At 42.9% G+C, this 17,363-nt stretch overlaps 1 protein-coding gene across 2 annotated transcripts in view; it reads left to right on the top strand.

The window, feature by feature from the left end:
• SHTN1 (shootin 1) overlaps positions 1-17,363 on the top strand; it is an 86,486-nt gene that overhangs the window by 32,675 nt on the left and 36,448 nt on the right. Inside the window, exons 5-11 of one of the 2 annotated variants that reach the window (XM_084903743.1) lie at positions 881-1,049; positions 3,439-3,536; positions 5,554-5,635; positions 8,944-9,038; positions 12,289-12,435; positions 13,732-13,885; positions 16,072-16,168. In XM_084903743.1, coding sequence (XP_084759869.1) covers positions 881-1,049; positions 3,439-3,536; positions 5,554-5,635; positions 8,944-9,038; positions 12,289-12,435; positions 13,732-13,885; positions 16,072-16,168 — 842 coding nt within the window. Of the gene's footprint in view, positions 1-880; positions 1,050-3,438; positions 3,537-5,553; positions 5,636-8,943; positions 9,039-12,288; positions 12,436-13,731; positions 13,892-16,071; positions 16,169-17,363 lie in introns of both variants that reach the window. The other variant, XM_084903742.1, reaches the window with a different exon arrangement.

The following is a 17,363-nucleotide window of genomic DNA, read 5'->3' as shown; positions in this document are numbered from 1 at the left end:
TTGAACTTCCTTTTATTGTGTATCGTTAGAACTCTGTACAGATAGAAACACATCTTGAACACTGGCTTAGTTAGCAAGAGAAGAAAAAGCAGGGATTTGTTACAGAGGGATTGGAGAATCCCATCCATTCTGTGTGCTGGATGCTGTTCAGGAGCATGTGGGAAACCCTATCTCCATTGCTTTTCTCTGCCTCTCTATACATCACCTCCATTTTTGGCTTTGCTGCCTACAAACCACCTTCCTCTCTTCCTCTCTCCAGTAGTAGGATGTGGCCACAAATAGCTTCTGTCCCTCCAGACCTATGGAAAGAAGCTCATCTCTGAGCCAGCCTCCAGATTTCTAGAGAAGGGGTCCAGCTGGCCAAACTTGGGTCCTGAGCCTAATCCATGGTCTACGCAGCTATGGCCAAAGAGATAGGGTGTGTTTCGGGGACTGAGGCTGCTCCATAGGAATCGCGTGGAAGAATGAAGAGTAGTGGCAGAAAAGGGGGATAAAGAGACCTTTAAAAAGCGTTCGCAGCACAGCAACGAAGAAAACATTTGCCTGAAATTACGTGCCTTACTTTAGACAATCAAACTGATATTGGGCTTAATCTGTGCTGGTGTTTGATCTTAATTCCTCTTCTATTTCTTGTCAGTGATAACTAGTATTCCCACATGCTGCTGGCTGTCACCCAGGCATCAGGCCTTCCTTAAAGCAATAACTTTATTATTAAAAGTGTAAATAAAAGCCTATTTCATGAGGCTTCTAGTTGTTATTTCCTGCTGTGCGTGTTGATGAGTATGTAAGACAGAAAGTACCCTTGACTTGTCTGTTGTTTAGAAGCCCAAGATACTCATTTGACTGCTGTTAAAATAACTGTTTTTACATTTTGCCTTAGCTAAATAAAGAAAACAAGACATTGAAGAGAATCAGCATGCTATACATGGCCAAGCTGGGACCAGATGTGATAACTGAAGAGATCAACATTGATGATGAAGAACCAACTACGGATCCAGAGGCTACTGCTGAGCCCTGTGTCTCAGTGCAATGCCAGAAGCAGATCAAAGGTGGGATCCAGTGCTTAATTATTGAGCTTATTTTTGATCGAGTCTCTCACCCCTGGTTGCACATTGGCATCACACGAGAAATACCGATGTCTGGGTTTTACCTTGAAAAAACTCTGATTTACATGCTCTAAAGGGGAGCGTGGGTGAGAATCCAGACAGGCTCTCACCTCTGTGTTTCATGAGCTGCTTTCTTGTTTGGGACGAGGCACTTTTGAAAGCATTGTCTTGACAAACAGCACAGTTAGTCTACAAACTTCTTAAGAGTAGGGACTATATGTCAAGATATTTTTGGGTGAAATAATAATGAAGTGGAAGAGTGGATAAAAATATCTTTAGTCAACAGCTCCTGGTTGTGGTTCTCTGTTGGAATCTCTGGGGAAGATTCCTCCCCAATTGCTTAGTCTGTGCCCTCAAAGATCGGATTCAGGCAGTGAGCTATCCACACTACGCAGTATGAAAACACTGTGTTGATTAGCAAGAAGTGCTGTTAGGCAGGGTCACATGATACATCTATCAGATACACACTTATTTTATTCATATAGGCATTGTGTATGTGAAAGGCGTCGAAAAGCAGATTTTGGTTCAATAACTAGTGGGAGACTTGAAGTTAGTGCACACCTCAGAAGTAATACTTGTTAGCTTGGTAGGCAACACCTCATTTGGAAGTTTAAGGGTAAAGTACAGTCAGCTCTCCATATCAGTGGGTTGCGCATCTGTGGATTTTACCAATGGCAGATAGAAAATATTTAGATGGGGAAATGTTATGTTGCTGCTGACAGGTACAGTGTAGTTCGACCTAAGATAGTTGCATTTGTACTGATTATGTACAGAGATTTTTTTTCCTAAACAGTACAGCATAAGATCTATTTCCGTAGCATTTACATTGTATGAGATATTATATCAAGAGATTATTTAAAGTGTTCAGGAGGATGTGCTAAAGGTGTGTGCAATTACTATGCCATTTTATATAAAGGAGGTGAGCGTTCGCAAATTTTGCTATCTGAAGGGGTCCTGGAGCCAGTTTCTGTGGATACCCAGGGATGACTGTCTAGAGCAGTGGTCGGCAAACTGCGGCTCGAGAGCCACATGGGGCTCTTTGGCCCCTGGAGTGTGGCTCTTCCACAAAATACCACAGCTTGGGCGAGTCTATGTTGAAGAAGTGGCGTTAGGAGAAGTTTAAGTTTAAAAAATTTGGCTTTCCAAAGAAATTTCCATCATTGTCCTGTTGATATTTGGCTCTGTGGACTAATGAGTTTGCCCACCGCTGGTCTAGAGAAAGTCATCTTTAATGGACTCTCTGCTCCCTTAACCTGGGACAAAATAATATTTACGTTGGTGAGGAGAGAGAGAAGAAGCTTAAAGGATTTTCTTTTGTCCACAATCCTCTCTTCTGTTGGGTCTTGAACAGTGTGATCTCTTGTTCTTCCTTCAGGAGTGGCCAGCCAGTAGAGAGAGTGATTTTGAAATAAGTCTCTGAGAACTCCTGCAAGTTGGGTTCGTGCAAAAACTTTGACTTAACTTATAAATAACCACATAGCGGGTTTCTTACTGTCCCGGCAGGAGGTTGAGAAATTAAGAGCAGTTCAAGACTCAGTGGCAAAACCAGAAGCCTGGGTATCAATTTGAGGACCCTGTGCTTATCCCCGTGTATATGTCTTTTTAACATTTGAGTGGCGGAAGTAACTTTAATCTCCCATCAGAAGCTTTTGCACTCACAGTCACTAATATTTCCATTCCAGTAACACCGTTTTCATTAGATCCCAGTACCAGCAAATATGAAATAAATTAAGAAACAAAACACCCACAACTCTGGAGAGAAAATTACTAGAATTAACCCTTTTTCAAATAGGTTATATTTTGAGTCAGTTCAAATAATGTTTAAGGGCTATAAATTGGCAGAAAATCAGGATTTTTCTTCAAGTCAAAATCTCCAAATTATTAACTGCCCAGTTGTTTATATTGTATTGTGACAAGAGCCCATGGCCGTTATAAAATAAAAAAGAGGAATTACTGCCATGCCTTAATTTATTTTGCTGAAAGCTTAACCAATTTTGCTTCTGAAATGCCAGATCGTTTTTCTTGAATGTGGGTTTGCTGGAATGCAAAGAAAACATGATATGGTACATTTAACACCGTGAGTTTGCCTGATATAAAGTTATTAATAACCATGGCTGTGTTAGTGGCAGGGGCGGGGCTTGAAAGCGAGATTTCCATCATCCTTTGCTTCTTCGTTTTCCTTTTAATTGTTAAATGACCTTGACCATGCACTGCCCGTGCGTGAGCTGGCATTTTCAGTGCTTCGGACAAGATTGATTTCCCCTTTTTTAAAAATACGTTTATTTGTATACATGTCCCCTCATTTTTTTTTTCTTTTCCTTGAAAAACGCAGAACTTCGGGATCAGATTGTATCCGTTCAGGAGGAAAAGAAGATATTAGCCATCGAACTAGAAAACCTCAAGAGCAAACTTGCGGAAGTCATTGAGGAAGTATGTATCTTGGGCCCGGAAGGCCTGGCCTTTGGTGTTCTCGAGGTGTCTGGGGACCGGCCGTGTTATCCATTGCCATTGGAAGCCGATGCCTGACATGAGAACCAAGTACCAGTTCTGCTCTGCTCCCCACATCCCGAAAGGTGTAGATAGTGAGACCCTGAGCATTCACACACCCACTGCCTAGCTCCACACATACAACACGGAAGTAGCACTCAGTGTTCTCTACGGCCCCTCAGACCTCACTACAGGAGGCAGATTTGGAGAGAGGGGTCTTGAGTCTAAGTCAGACACTTGATCACGGCGGGTGAAGAAGCGTGCTGCTTCTCCAGGGAGTGGCTGGCTCCGTTGGGAAGGGCTGTTCCTCCAACACAGGCCCACATGCCAGGGGGTGGAATGGTTCAAGTAGGTGTTTGGAGAAACTTCTTTTTCCTCGTCACTTGTCTTTACGAGGAGCAAACAATTGCCTTTCTTTGCACGAGGCTTCAAGCATCTGCCTTGGCAATCTCGACCTGGCGTCTGTCAATGGTTCTCAGATCCTTAGCCCAGAGCTTCCCAACCGACGTGCTGGAGCCCCTTGATATCCCTCCGAGGGCTGACAAGGGGGCCAGGGTGTTGATCCCCTTCAGCGAGGGACCTCTTCCGGGTACACCAGTTCCCAGACTCGTGCTGTCCCTTTCTTAGGGGTCATCGTGGGAAAGAGGCCAGGAAGCAGTGCCCACCAACCGGGTGCTTTCTTGGATTGTGGCGACACATCCACATGAATGGGGAGAAGGACGATGGCATTTTGGAAATAGCATTCCTGGTGGCCATGCTATGCCACCAGGAATGGTTACTAATTGAAAACCAAAATAAAAAATAGCGCTTATACCCAAAGAAATCAGCTCGGAGATGCTCTGAAGTATTGCTGGACTCGGAGGCCCCTTCAGGACCGCGGTCTTGGTTTGATTTGTGTGGGTAACCATAGGAGAGAGACAAGAAACGCATTCTGAGGCACGCCATTCCTCAGATGCGATGATTGGGGATTCACTCCCTGCTGCTGAGAGGTGGGGTTGGGAGCCATTTCAGAAGTTGTTTTTGTTAGGACTGTTTCAGACACTTGGAAAATATTGGAAACGAAATAATGAACATCTATGTGCCTATAGCCTGGCTTAATACATAAAACATGAAAGTAGTGTTGAAACCGTGGTGTGTCTCTTCTCTCTCTCTCTCTCTCTCTCTCTCTCTCTCTCTCTCTCTCTCTCTCTCTCTCCCCTTCCCTCCCTCCTTCCCTCCCTCTCTTTTTTCAATTGCATTTCCCCAAACAGCCACTCTTCTGAACTCTGGTTGTATCTTGGCAATGCATACACTGGCAGTTGTACTACAATCCGTAGCACTTGGAGTGTTTTACATCTTATATTCATACCCCTGCATTTTTAATTCCACAAAATGGAATTTGAGATTTATCCGCTTTGATACATGTAGCTTTTCTTTATTTTTTTAAAAACTGTCTATGATATTCTCTTCTCCTATTGATAGATGCCAACAGTTATTTCAGAAGTTTTGGGGGAATATTATCATATGTATTCTATTTAAGCCAACAGTCATCCAAGTTGAAAATATTTTTTATTTCAAAAATTCATGGATGTTCTACTTAAGCCAAATAGCATCAACGTTTAAAATAAATACCAAAATTGAGTATTGGCTCTCTGAATGACTCATGTATTTTCCAAGTGCTGTCTAGTTGGATTTTTGCCTTAAAAACTATGAACCATTCACACTGGCCACTTAGAGCACTACCGTGATCGGGGCCCAATGCCAAGGCCATTTGGAATGTAAATACAGCCTGTGCAGTTGTCCGTCCTCACTGAAGTAGCTACCTTCGAGGCTCTACGAGGAGCTGCAATAAAAGCCTACGCAGCGAGGCCAGTCACTACAGTGTTAGTTTCTTGCTGAAAGTCGAACAGCAACTTGAGTGTCACACGTCGCCGTATGTCCTGTCTTACAGCTTTCTTCCCTCACAATCTCACATTTCTAGGTAAATAAAGTGAAGCAAGAAAAAGATGCTCTGAATTCCGAAGTCCTTGAGCAGAGGAAAGTCTTAGAAAAATGCAATAGAGGTATGTGCTTCCACTCTTGGTTTCTCAAGCACACATGTGATGTATTTGGTGAACATAGATTTCGGGTTGTTTTATACCTGTGCCTAAAGGTTCTCACAGCAAGAATCGTCTCCTGTTCTCCTGTATTGTGTTCTCCTAACTTAGAGCAAAGAGTCTCTCTCATTTTACCCCCCCACCCCCACCCCTGCTTTGGAGTCTTGCGACATTTACAAGTGCTTTTACTTAAGAAATGCAAGGCCTGCTCATATTGAAACTCAAAACCCAAGAGAATGGGCTTACTATGTTTTTGTCCTCTTTCCCCCCCTTCTTTCCGAGTTCAGAAGCTGCAACACTAAAAGCAAATCTTTCAGACCCAGGGTCACCCCTGTTGTTCATGGGAGTTCCCCATCTTTGCATTATTCATGACTTGATATTTTTGAATAAAGAACCTTGTAGTTAAGTGTGTGTGTGTGTGGGGGGGGGGGGGGAAGGGGGCGGGAATGCATGCCATTGTGACATTGCCTCAGCTCTTTCCACCTTTCAGAAGATAGAAATAGTGTAGGAGCCTTGGCCGGCTTGACTCAGTGGATGGAATATCGGCCTACAGACTGAAGGGTCCCAGGTTCGATTCCAGCCAAGGGCACATGCCTGGGTTTCTGGCTTGATCCCCAGTGGGCCATGTGCAGAAGGCAGCCGATCAATGATTCTCTTTCATCATTGATGTTTCTATCTCTCCTTCTCTCTTCCTCTCTGAAATCAATGAAGAAATATATATATATATATATATACACACACATATATATATATGTATGTGTATGTGTGTGTGTGTGTGTATATATATATATATATATATATATATATATATATATATATATATATAAAGAAATAGTGTAGAAGACTTTCTAGTCTGGATGCACCATGCTAGGTTAGCATGTGGAACTTGCCTTCAGAAAGAGCCCCCTCTACCCTCCCCCGCCCCCCCTTGCAGGGAGAGACAGAGAGATTATATAATAAATAGATGACCAGAACCAAACTCATTGCTTTGAGAACCCAGGGAAGAAGGAGCAGGTGAACTTCACTTATTATAGTGTTCTGGACGCAGACAAGCGAGTCCATTATCCTGTCCCGGGCTTCAATAGTTGTAGTAGAATCTCCTTTGTTCTCCTCATGAAATTTCTCCTTTAAATCGGTTTGAAAATAACCCAGGGGCCTGTAATTCACATCCCAAACCACCTCTTTGATTGCTTTCCTCCAGTAAGACCATTCGCCTTTCCCTGGAGCAGGCAGTGGATTCACCGAGTACAGAGTCTGAAATTCTATGTCATTACCCAGCAAACCAGTCCTTAGTCAGTTAGGACTGAGTGCCCCGGCGGGACGTGGTTTGAAAGCAGCCATTAGGGGGGAAAGACTGTGTGGATCGGGCTGAGCTCTGGTTCAAAAGAGCTCCACTACAAGCAGGTGGAGAGACCTGAGCCATATCTGTCTATGTGGTGCAATGGCTTCTTCCCGCCCCCCGTCTTGTCTCTGTCATCGTGTCACCGGATAGAGCACAGAAGGTCATCAAGTGTCATCGCTTTGCTGTCTTTCACACGATCTTCCCTCGGGAGATATCTGTCCTAAGGTGACTTTAATGCCAAGCTCTGCCTCCGGGCCCGAATGGACCGCAGGCCTTCTCTCTCTCTCTTCTCTGTGAACGGAGAACACTTGAACATAACTTATACCTGTTTTTCTTTTTCTTTAGCTTGTGCGCTTTTCTTTTGGGGGAAAGTTATAGATTCAGACAAGAAAAAGGGAAAAGAAACACACACACACACAACAACTCTCAGTCTCCCCAGTGCAGAGGAAAGCACTGTTAGCATCTTAGTGTGAATTCTTCCCATCTTCAAAAGCCTGGACATTCATTAAATTGTTAAATATGTTTGCAACACCTCTGGAAGGCAAAATACCAGCAAAAGGAGTTTCTGTTTATCCATTAGTACCTTCCGAGCCCTGAACAGCAATCTCTACCCAGTCTCTTCTCTTGGGTTTTTATCATTTCTTTTACTTACAGTTTTGCCAAATATGAATGTGTCCCCAGGCAGCATATTGCTTAATCTTGTGTGCTTTGAACTTTATAAAATGGCATATTTTCGCCCACGTACCTCTTCAGCTTTGTGTTTGTGAGGTTCGTCCAGCAGGGGTCTTCAAACTACTGCCCGCGGGCCACATGCGGCCCGCAGAGGAGTCTGATCCGGCGCGCCAGGTTTTTTGGGCAGTGAGCGCAGCCGAGGTGTTACAGTAGGAATTAGTAGTTCATATAGTCCGGCCCTCCAGCTCTCTGAGGGACCGTGATCTGGCCCCCACTTTAAAAAGTTTGAGGACCCCTGGTCCATGGTGAGGGGCTCTGCCGTGGTTTTTATTTTCACGTGCGTATCACATTTCATTCAAAGTTTACGCCAAGATTCATTTATCCAATATCCTACTGGTAGATATTTGAGGGTTGTTATTTTTTTCAGTATTTTACTATTCCAAGTAATGCTGTTATGACGATTCTTATTGTCCCCTGGTGCACACGTCTCAGAGTTTTAGCAAGATGTATGACGAATGTAAAATGTTATCTTTATTTCACCACCTAAGGCCAAGTTACTTTTTAAGTAGATCTATAGGTTTACACCCTGTTAGCCAAGTATTTGTTCCCTCCAGACTCAATGAGTATTTATAATTGTTGCCAGTTGCCTCTTTGGTGAATCTAAAAGGGTATCTGTGTTTTTACATCCTGTTTCCCTGGTTACTAATAAAGATGGGTTTTTTCCATGTGCTTATGGGCCTTTTATATGTGTCCTCTTCTGTGAAAAGCCTTGGGGATGTGTTTAGAACGTGGCTTTTAAAAAACAAAAATGAACCCTTTAAAATGTCATGAGTGTCTTTCTCTATCCAATAAGCGTGCTTCCGCAATATAGTTTTGATGGCAGAATAATATTTCTTATACATATCAGACTTCACTGATCCTTCCATGCGAGGCCATCTAGATTATTTCACTTTTTTTTTTTTTTTTTTTTTTTTTTTTTTAGCAACAATGCAGAGAGCAGCCCTGCCACTAAATCTCCGTATATGCCCATGAGTTATTCTCTTAAGAGAATAAATTCATTCCTAAAAGTGGAATTGAGTCAAGGGGTATGAATGATTTTAGATTTCGATTCACATTGCCCTCCAAAAGGCTTTATCATTTTATATTCCAACCAGCAATGGTTGCAAGTGCTATAGAAAGAATCTTTTAAACATTATTTTGCTCCATATTCCTGATGATCTGGGTGGCATATTGTCTGCTTTCCTTTCCTTGTCTTCTTAAGTGTCCATGCTAGCAGTAGAGGAGTATGAGGAAATGCAGGTGAACTTGGAACTGGAGAAGGACCTTCGGAAGAAAGCAGAGTCGTTTGCACAAGAGGTAGGTATCTTGTAGAGACCTCGTTCTTAAATGTTTATTTCTTAAAGAACTTTGTAGATGACACATCAGAGTAATTTTAAAAATATATATATTTTATTGATTTTTTTACAGAGAGGAAGGGAGATAGATAGCTAGATAGATAGAGTTAGAAACATCTATGAGAGAGAAACACAGATCAGCTGCCTCTTGTACACCTCTACTAGGGATGTGCCCGCAACCAAGGTACATGGCCTTGATTGACTGGAATCGAACCTGGGACCCTTCAGTCCGCAGGCCGACATTCTCTCCACTGAGCCAAACTGGTTTCGGCCAGAATAATTTTTTTAGGTTGAGTAAGTACTTACAGCTTTGAATGAAGGATCTGCTAATTTAGGGAGGCAGCTATGGAATCGTCTCAAGTTCACTGAGCTTGGTATCTGAAGATCTGGGTTCAGATTTTGGCACGTCAGTCAGTTACCAGTTTACATGACCTTAAAGCAACCTGTTAGCCCTTTGGGACTTCACTTTCACCACAAATAACCAAGTGGATTATCTGATGATACACGGATAACCAAGTGGATTTAAAATGGCATGTTTTTTTCAAAGGTATTTTGTAAACTCTAAAATGCTACATAGAGGGCTCTGGCTGGTTTGACTTAGTGGATAGAGCGTCGACCTGTGGACCAAAGGGTCTCAAGTTTGATTCCAGTCAAGGATACTTACCTTGGTTACAGGATCCTTCCCAGTCCAGGCCCTTGGTCAGGGTTTCTGCAGGAGGCAACCAATCGATGTGTTTCTCTCACATTGATGTTTCTCTCTCTCTCTTTTCCACTCTCCTTAAAAATCAATGGAAAAATATCCTCAGGTGAGGATTAAGCAATAAAATAAAATAAAATAAAATGCTACATAGAGGAAATAAATTATATTTAGGGACACTTGTAACTTGTGATGAATGGTCCAGCTTGAGGACTTTTGTAGGTTTCAAATAGCCTTACGCGTCTAGGTTACCTCTCCGTCTACCATCTCAAGTAGCAGCGCCATGGCTGCTCTCCAGGGCTCTCATGGTGTGAGTTGATGCCTCTACTTGCCGTGGAACGTTGCCATGTTGGACATCCATTGTCTCAGCCTTTCACCAGATCAATGGTCTTCCCCTCCTGTTAGAGATAAGCTTCTAGCTTCTCGTGTTCTGCTCCCCTTGGTTGCCGCGTAGCCCTTTGGTGTCCTGTGGCTCTGGGACTGGTTTCCAGAGAAATGATCAGGTACCCGTTGGCTGAACCCTAACAACTTAGGATGGAGAGCTGATCTGCAGGAGAGTTCCATCCTGGAGAAACCTTTTTGAGTCTGTGTACGTACTGTAGGTTGAAGGAAAGTAGCCAAGGAAATTTAAAACACTCTTCGGTGTGTCTGTAGCAAAGAGCAGGGGGTTATGAGAATGACATTTGAAAATCGGATTATGGTTTTGCACCGGAGTCATGCTGTGCTTGCACGTAGCTGGGCTAGCCATGAACTTGATGCAAGAAGATTAGCCCAAGAAGATTTGATTTGAAATGTTATGATTCATTTTATTCAGAGAGTTTAATGAAAGGTGAGCAAATAATGTTCTCTTATTACTTGGAAGAAAGGGGAAAGAATTGGAGTGTGTCAGAGCCCTTTGGAAAAAGCTGCAGCAGTAGAAATAATGGAGCTAAGTAAACAGTCGAGGGGGAGGGAGTGTAGAGACCACATGAAGATGCCTCCATTGAGCTGAATGCCAGGGTCTTACTTTGAGAGACATTTTCAGTTTGCCACCTGTTGTTTGTGGAGTGATGTTCAAAGGAAGTATGAAGGCCATGCAGTAGCAGAGAGGACAGAGGAGAGAAGCAAGATTTCACTAAGGATAAGAAAATGAATGGTGTTCTGCCATCCCAGAGTGGAAGACACACGTGCGAGGAGGGATATGAAGAGGGGTGGCTGTTACGTCATCCTAGCATCAACACTTGCAGTGGTGCTCAGTGATGTCTGGCATCTAGATTGGATCTGCACAATAGTGAGAACTATTTTTTAAGATAAAGCTAGATTAGAACCAGTATATTTTCCCTTTTAATGGCTTACAAATTCTCAGATTTTTAACAGATAACTGCTGCTTGCCATAACCAGTTTGGCTCAGTGGATAGAGCATTGGCCTGAGGACTAAAGGGCCCCAGGTTTGATTCTGGTCAAGGGCATGTACCTTGGTTGCAGGCACATCCCCAGTAGGGGGTGTGCAGGAGGCAGCTGATCGATGTTTCTCACTCATCGATGTTTCTAACTCTCTATCCCTCTCCCTTTCTGTCTGTGAAAAAACAATAAAATATGTATTTTAAAAAATTACTTGACCTAGTTTAACGAGATGTACTGCTGTCTTGCATTTTGTGCTTCGTGCAGTCAGCAAACATTTTATTAAACCAGACAATGCCCATCGTGGGAATATAATGGTGAAGAAGGCAAATAGGATCTCTGCCCTAGAGAGCCTACTGTCTAGAGACTTAGAAATGAAATTTTAAAGTTCATTTACTCTATATATTTAATTACAAAAGGAATAGATATATATATGCCTTGTAAAAAATACAAACAATTCTCAAATGTGTAAAGTGAAAAATGAAAGTTTCTTCCCCACTCCTACTCCTAATTGTCTATTAAAAAAAAGAAAAAATATCCTAGCTGGTTTGGCTCAGTGGATAGAGTGTGGGCCTGCAGACTGAAGGGTCCTGTGTTCTGTTCTGGTCAAGAACAAGCCTGGGTTGCAGACTCCATCCCCAGTAGGGGGCGTGCAGTAGGCAGCGATCAGTGATTCTCATCATTGAAGTTTCTATCTCTCCCTTCCTCCCTCTCTGAAATCAATAAAAATATATTAAAAATGATAATAAATGAAAAGCAAAAATGTGACTACCCATTTTGGATATAACAATTCCATCTCAAGATGGTGATGCATCAGGGATTCGAGCTTCCCTAATCTGGAAGAATCTGCTCCAGTAATACTGATACTACTGCTAGTATTAATGGATTTTAAAGCCATAATACAATATTAAAAATGGCTCAGTTATTGTACCTTGTTGGGGCAAGGGTAAAGATTCTGAAGATTATTTAAATGTTATGAATGAAATCATGGCAACCATTGCTTCTAAAACCATTATATTGTGTAGCATCCAGAAAATTTCGATAAAACTCCATCACTTTCCTTTTGCTCAAGTTTCTTTTGAGATATGTGAGATTGACTGGTACATACATGTTCGTAATTAATTAACTTCTGCAGATGTTCATTGAACAAAACAAGCTGAAGAGACAAAGCCACTTGCTGCTCCAGAGCTCTGCTCCTGACCAGCAGCTTTTGAAAGCGTTGGATGAAAATGCAAAACTCACCCAGCTCCTTGAGGAAGAGAAGATTCAGCATCAACAAAAGGTAACAGATTTTCTTCTGGAGTCTTCGCACGCACGCACACACGCACGCACGCACGCACACTTAAAATGAGAGGAGTTGGTCCGGTCACTTCGAGTTTCATATTTTGCCTTACTAAGTTACCAAGTCTGTCTTTTTTATCTTTTAGAAAAACCACAACAACCAAATGAACTTAATTTAGAGGCCATCAAAAATGGATGGTGCATTGTTATAGATTTTAAACTGTCCCAAAGAACAGAAGAAGGGAGGAAAGGAGAGACAACTTGAGGAGAGCTTGGATCACGCATCCAACGCGCCCTTTGTTTGATCCCCATTGGAGGGCAAATAGGTTTTACTCAAAGAGGGAGGAAAAGTTCTTGCTGGTAGCAATCGTTTGCTTGGAGAAAATTTCCGATTTTGTAAACTTGCAGTGATGTGTATGTTTAAAGACTTCCTAAGTGGTTATTTCGCTTGTTTGAGTGGAGCCATTCCAGCGAGCACCGCCTACCTGGGTGTGCTGGGCAGAAAGGTTAGCCAGCGTGGCAGGCGAGGGGGGTGGAGGAGGGGGAGAGGCCAAGAGCTAGAACAATGGCTTTCAAGTGAAAGAAACCACTTCAGAAAAAGTACGTCAATATTTGGACTGCTTACAGAGTACCTGATTTGTGAAGGAAAGGCTGTTAGCTGCTATTCATGATCATTTGTCAAAGGGTCTTTAAGGAACAATACTGACATTTATCCTCAAAAATTTCTGAAGATTTTTAAAAGGTTGGACATGAGGTAGGGTTGAGGTGTCTCCCCCTCCCCCCACAATAAAAGATGCTGGGCCCGAGCTGCTTTGGCTCAGTGGCACTGCATACTGATGGCTCCCAAGTTCGATTCCATTAGGGGGCATGCAGGAGGCAGCCGATCAATGATTTTCTCTCCTCATTGATATTTCTCTCTCTCTCTCTCTCTCTCTCTCTCTCTCTCTCTCTCTCTCTCTCTCCTCCTCCTCCTCCTCCTCCTCCTCCTCCTCCTCCTCCTCCTCCTCCTCCTTCTCCTCCCTTCTTCCCTCCCTCCTTCTCTTCTCTCTCCTCCCTCTCCCTTTCTCTCTGAAATCAATAAAAATAAATATATTTAAAAAAATAAGAGATGGTGGTATATTCATAGAGAATGGGAGGGAAATAATCTTTTTTGTCTCCATATAGTTTTTAAGATGGATTGGAATCTCTTTGCTATGAATTTGCACAGTAAATGGGAAACATTTATTTTTCCCCCCTTTATTTTCCTGGACACAGGAGAAACTTTATCCCTCCATAAAAGCCTGTTTATACCTTACAGGTCAAAGAATTAGAAGAACAGCTAGAAAATGAAGCACTCCACAAAGAGATACACAACCTCAAACAGCAACTGGAGCTTCTGGAAGAAGATAAAAAAGAACTGGAACTGAAGTACCAGAATTCAGAGGAGAAAGCCAGAAATTTAAAGCATTCCGGTAAAAGCGTGGAGTAGGCTACTATGTCTGATTGTTAATCTGACTCTCTCAGGCCCAGTACAAAACCTGGCATACAGTGAGTCCCGAACGTTCACAGAATGCTCTGAAAACACTAAGACTCACTTTTACATTCCTTTCTTTCTAACTATTGCTATTCAGTGGCAGAATGGCCTTTGTAATGAAATGATTCACAAATATTTAGACGTCTTTTTGGCCTCAGAGCTGTTGTGAGTATCACACAGAATTAAGAACAAAGATACCATTAATATGGGAAGGCCCAAACTCCGGCATTTCTCGGCTTCAGCTGCGAGTGTTCATTAAGTACTTATTTTGTTCATTTTATGAATATATTTTCAGGGTACATTTTTAAGAAGAATTGAACTTTTTTTTTTAGATTCATACCACCTTCATCTTTGGTGTCTAATTATACCCTTGAAATAATACTTTCAACATCACACCTCACAATAAAATGGGCAACAATATACGTATTAAATGGAAAACTTTTAAAACACCAGGGGATACTGAAATCAAAAGGATTTATTCATTCAGTTCTCGGAAGCTAAACGGGAATGTGTGAGCTGGATTATGGTACGGGGATAAGGAGTAAGTTTCCGTTGGAAGGTCCATAATTTAAGAAGGCAGGTTGTTTCCTTTATAACAGCTTCAATATTCACTTTAGAGATTTTGGGTTAATTTTATACTAGAATTTTAAAATCTGTCCAGAAGAACTAAGCTGACTTTCTTCCTTTAAAACAATATTCAGTGATCTGTAATCCATGATGAAAATGAATTGCAGTTTATTTTTTAAAATTGGTCTAACAGTAAGAACCATTCCATTCTTTTTGGTGAATATCAGAGCAGCCGGTAGTAGAAAGCCATCTGTCTTTATTATAAGAGGAGGGGCAGACAGAGAGATGTGACATTCAGTTTTGAACATGTTCTAGTTCCTCCTGTGTGCACCCAGGCATACCCTAGGGAACTGTAAGAAATAAAGAAGAGCCCGGCTGGTGTCTCAGTGGTTGAGCATGGACCTATGAACCAGGAGGGCACAGTTCGATTCCTGCTCAAGGGCCCGTTGCCCGGGTTGTGGGCTCCATCCCTAGTGGGGGGCATGCAGGAGGCAGCCGATCAATGATTCCCTCTCATCATTGATGTTTCTCTCCGTCTCCCTCTCCCTTCCTCTCTGAAATCAATAAAAATATATTTTAAAAGAGAAAGAAATACAGAGGAGAAGGAACCATGCCTTTTTTCCTGAGGAACTCGGATTCCCTTTGGAGAGACATGAAATGTGGGAGAGCTTTGCCCACGCTGCTTGCTTAAGTGTTGCGAGTAAAAACAGGAGGACACACCGTCGGGGGCCCAGTCAGTCTAGGAGCGGAGACGGCTGTGGACAGCACAGTCCTCGGCACCTGGAGCCCTTAGGGCCCCTGATAGAGGTGATGGCATCCGGGATGGAAATGTCAGCCCTGCTCCTTGAAGTCAGGCACGGTGCCTGGAGCAGCCCCAGAGGCCCTTCCACATGGTTGGCGCTTAGTAAACGCCTCTCTCCTCAATGACTTGCGGAAACTGAATGAACACATTCTATTCCCAGAATGCTCTTCAGAAGAGCAACCGGTTTCTGAGGCACAAACACTGGAGAGGGTGAGTCTGGTTAGCACCAAGAACACGAGGACTTGCAGTTCTGTGTTTATTTTATTGATTTATTTTAATTTTCTTTTATTGTTTAAAGCATTACACAGAGTAGTAAGGATTTGAAGTCCTGGAAGGAAACTGCATGGAGGAAGAAAGCATGCTATTAAAATTCAGCACTAAATGTCACCTTTAAAATTAACCCGTGGCCCATGCATTGTAAAAGTCAAGTGCTAACAGTTTCTCAGCGTTGGAGGGGTGTGTTTCGTCATCAACAAATGCTTGTCCACCTACTCGGTCCTTCCCACCCGCCGGGCCTTAGCCTTGAACTTTGTCTTTTCCCTGGTTGTGTGAGCCGCAAAGAGAAGGTAACCCTTTCTTGTACCCATGGAAGGCCTCTGGCATTCGTGATAGCAGGCTGGGTGGGGAGAAGTTTCAGAAGATTCTGCAGTTTCCTGTTGAATGTCCTCACTTGTCTTCATGAGAAAGAACTCGATTTTGAGAGCGGTTTTGTTTGTCTCGGTGCTAAGTTGCTTATTTCTGTGCTCTCTGTGCAGTGGATGAGCTCCAGAAGCGGGTGAACCAGTCGGAGAACTCAGTGCCCCCACCGCCCCCGCCTCCACCGCCGCTCCCCCCTCCTCCCAACCCCATCCGGTGAGTGCGTGGGGAAGACTGCTCTGTGTCCAGTGTCACTCCTTGTCAGACAACCTGAAGTTTCTGTTAATGGTTTTTTGTTTTTTTTTTTAAAAAAAATACTGGCTCAGGTTGCATCATTAGAGGGATGGTAAGAAATCTGAGTGAGCCCTAGCCAGTTTGGCTCGGTGGACAGAACGTGGGCCTGTGGACTGAAGGGTCCCGGGTTCGATTCCGGTAGAGGGCACATGCCCAGGTTGCGGGCTCGGTCCCCAGTACAGGGCGTGCAGGAGGCAGCCGATTAATGATTCACTCTCATCATTGATGTTTCTTTCTCCCTCTCTTTCTGAAATCAATAAAAATATGTATTTAAAAAAAGAAGTTTGAATGATGTCAGCTGTTGGAAATCCCAGAGAATTCTCTAAAGACCCATGTATTTTTTCCTTCTTGTAATAAATGCCAAAAGGGCCTTACAAATCCCCAAAAACATTTTTGAGGCCGACTGTGCTCTGTTGCAGAGGCTCAGATTCCCCGTGGATGCTCAAAACCGCCAGCATCTAGACATTTATACCGATTGTTCGGACACTTCGGTTTTAAAATGGCGGCCCATGGCGTTAGGATTTTCTTTCAGCTGCAAGACCGAGCGTTTTTTAGTTTCTCCAGAGCATTTTCATCATCTCTCTCTCACTAATTTGAATTTGGAGAGTGCTGGTCTGTTCAGTTATTCTAAGAAGAAAAGTACCAAATGAAAACTTACCAGGACTAAACTAATAAACTAAACGTACTCATTTGTTTTTATTCCTAACCTCATATTTAAAGCTTTAATAACGCTGAGAAAGGAACCTTCCAATAATAGAAGAAATAGTGTTTAAATTCTTGTGACTGGAACTCACTTTTCCTGAAGCCCAAGATGATTCAGTGGTATTGAGTGCCTGCACGAAGCACATTCACCTTAGGAGGGTGAGGGTCAGACTTTTGCACTTATGGGTCTTCTTTCGCTACGTAGAATTATGCAAAACCATCTGCCTGCTCGTCCTGTTACGATGCGAGCTGCTCCTGTATAATTTATTCTCGAACAAACAGAATTTAAAAATCCGCTAGGTTTTTAGCTTTCATTAACTCATGCGATTTGTTTAATCCTCTCACACAGAGAAGCCATTTATTCCAACCCCGTACCTTTGCCGATCCGTCTGAATAGAATGTGTGACGTGTTCCT

This window comes from Pipistrellus hanaki (genome assembly GCF_964339955.1).
Source record: "Pipistrellus hanaki genome assembly, chromosome: 14".
NCBI classification, from domain to species: domain Eukaryota; kingdom Metazoa; phylum Chordata; class Mammalia; order Chiroptera; family Vespertilionidae; genus Pipistrellus; species Pipistrellus hanaki.
Note: the sequence above shows the minus strand (reverse complement) of the source record. Positions and strands in the feature narration are given on the sequence as shown.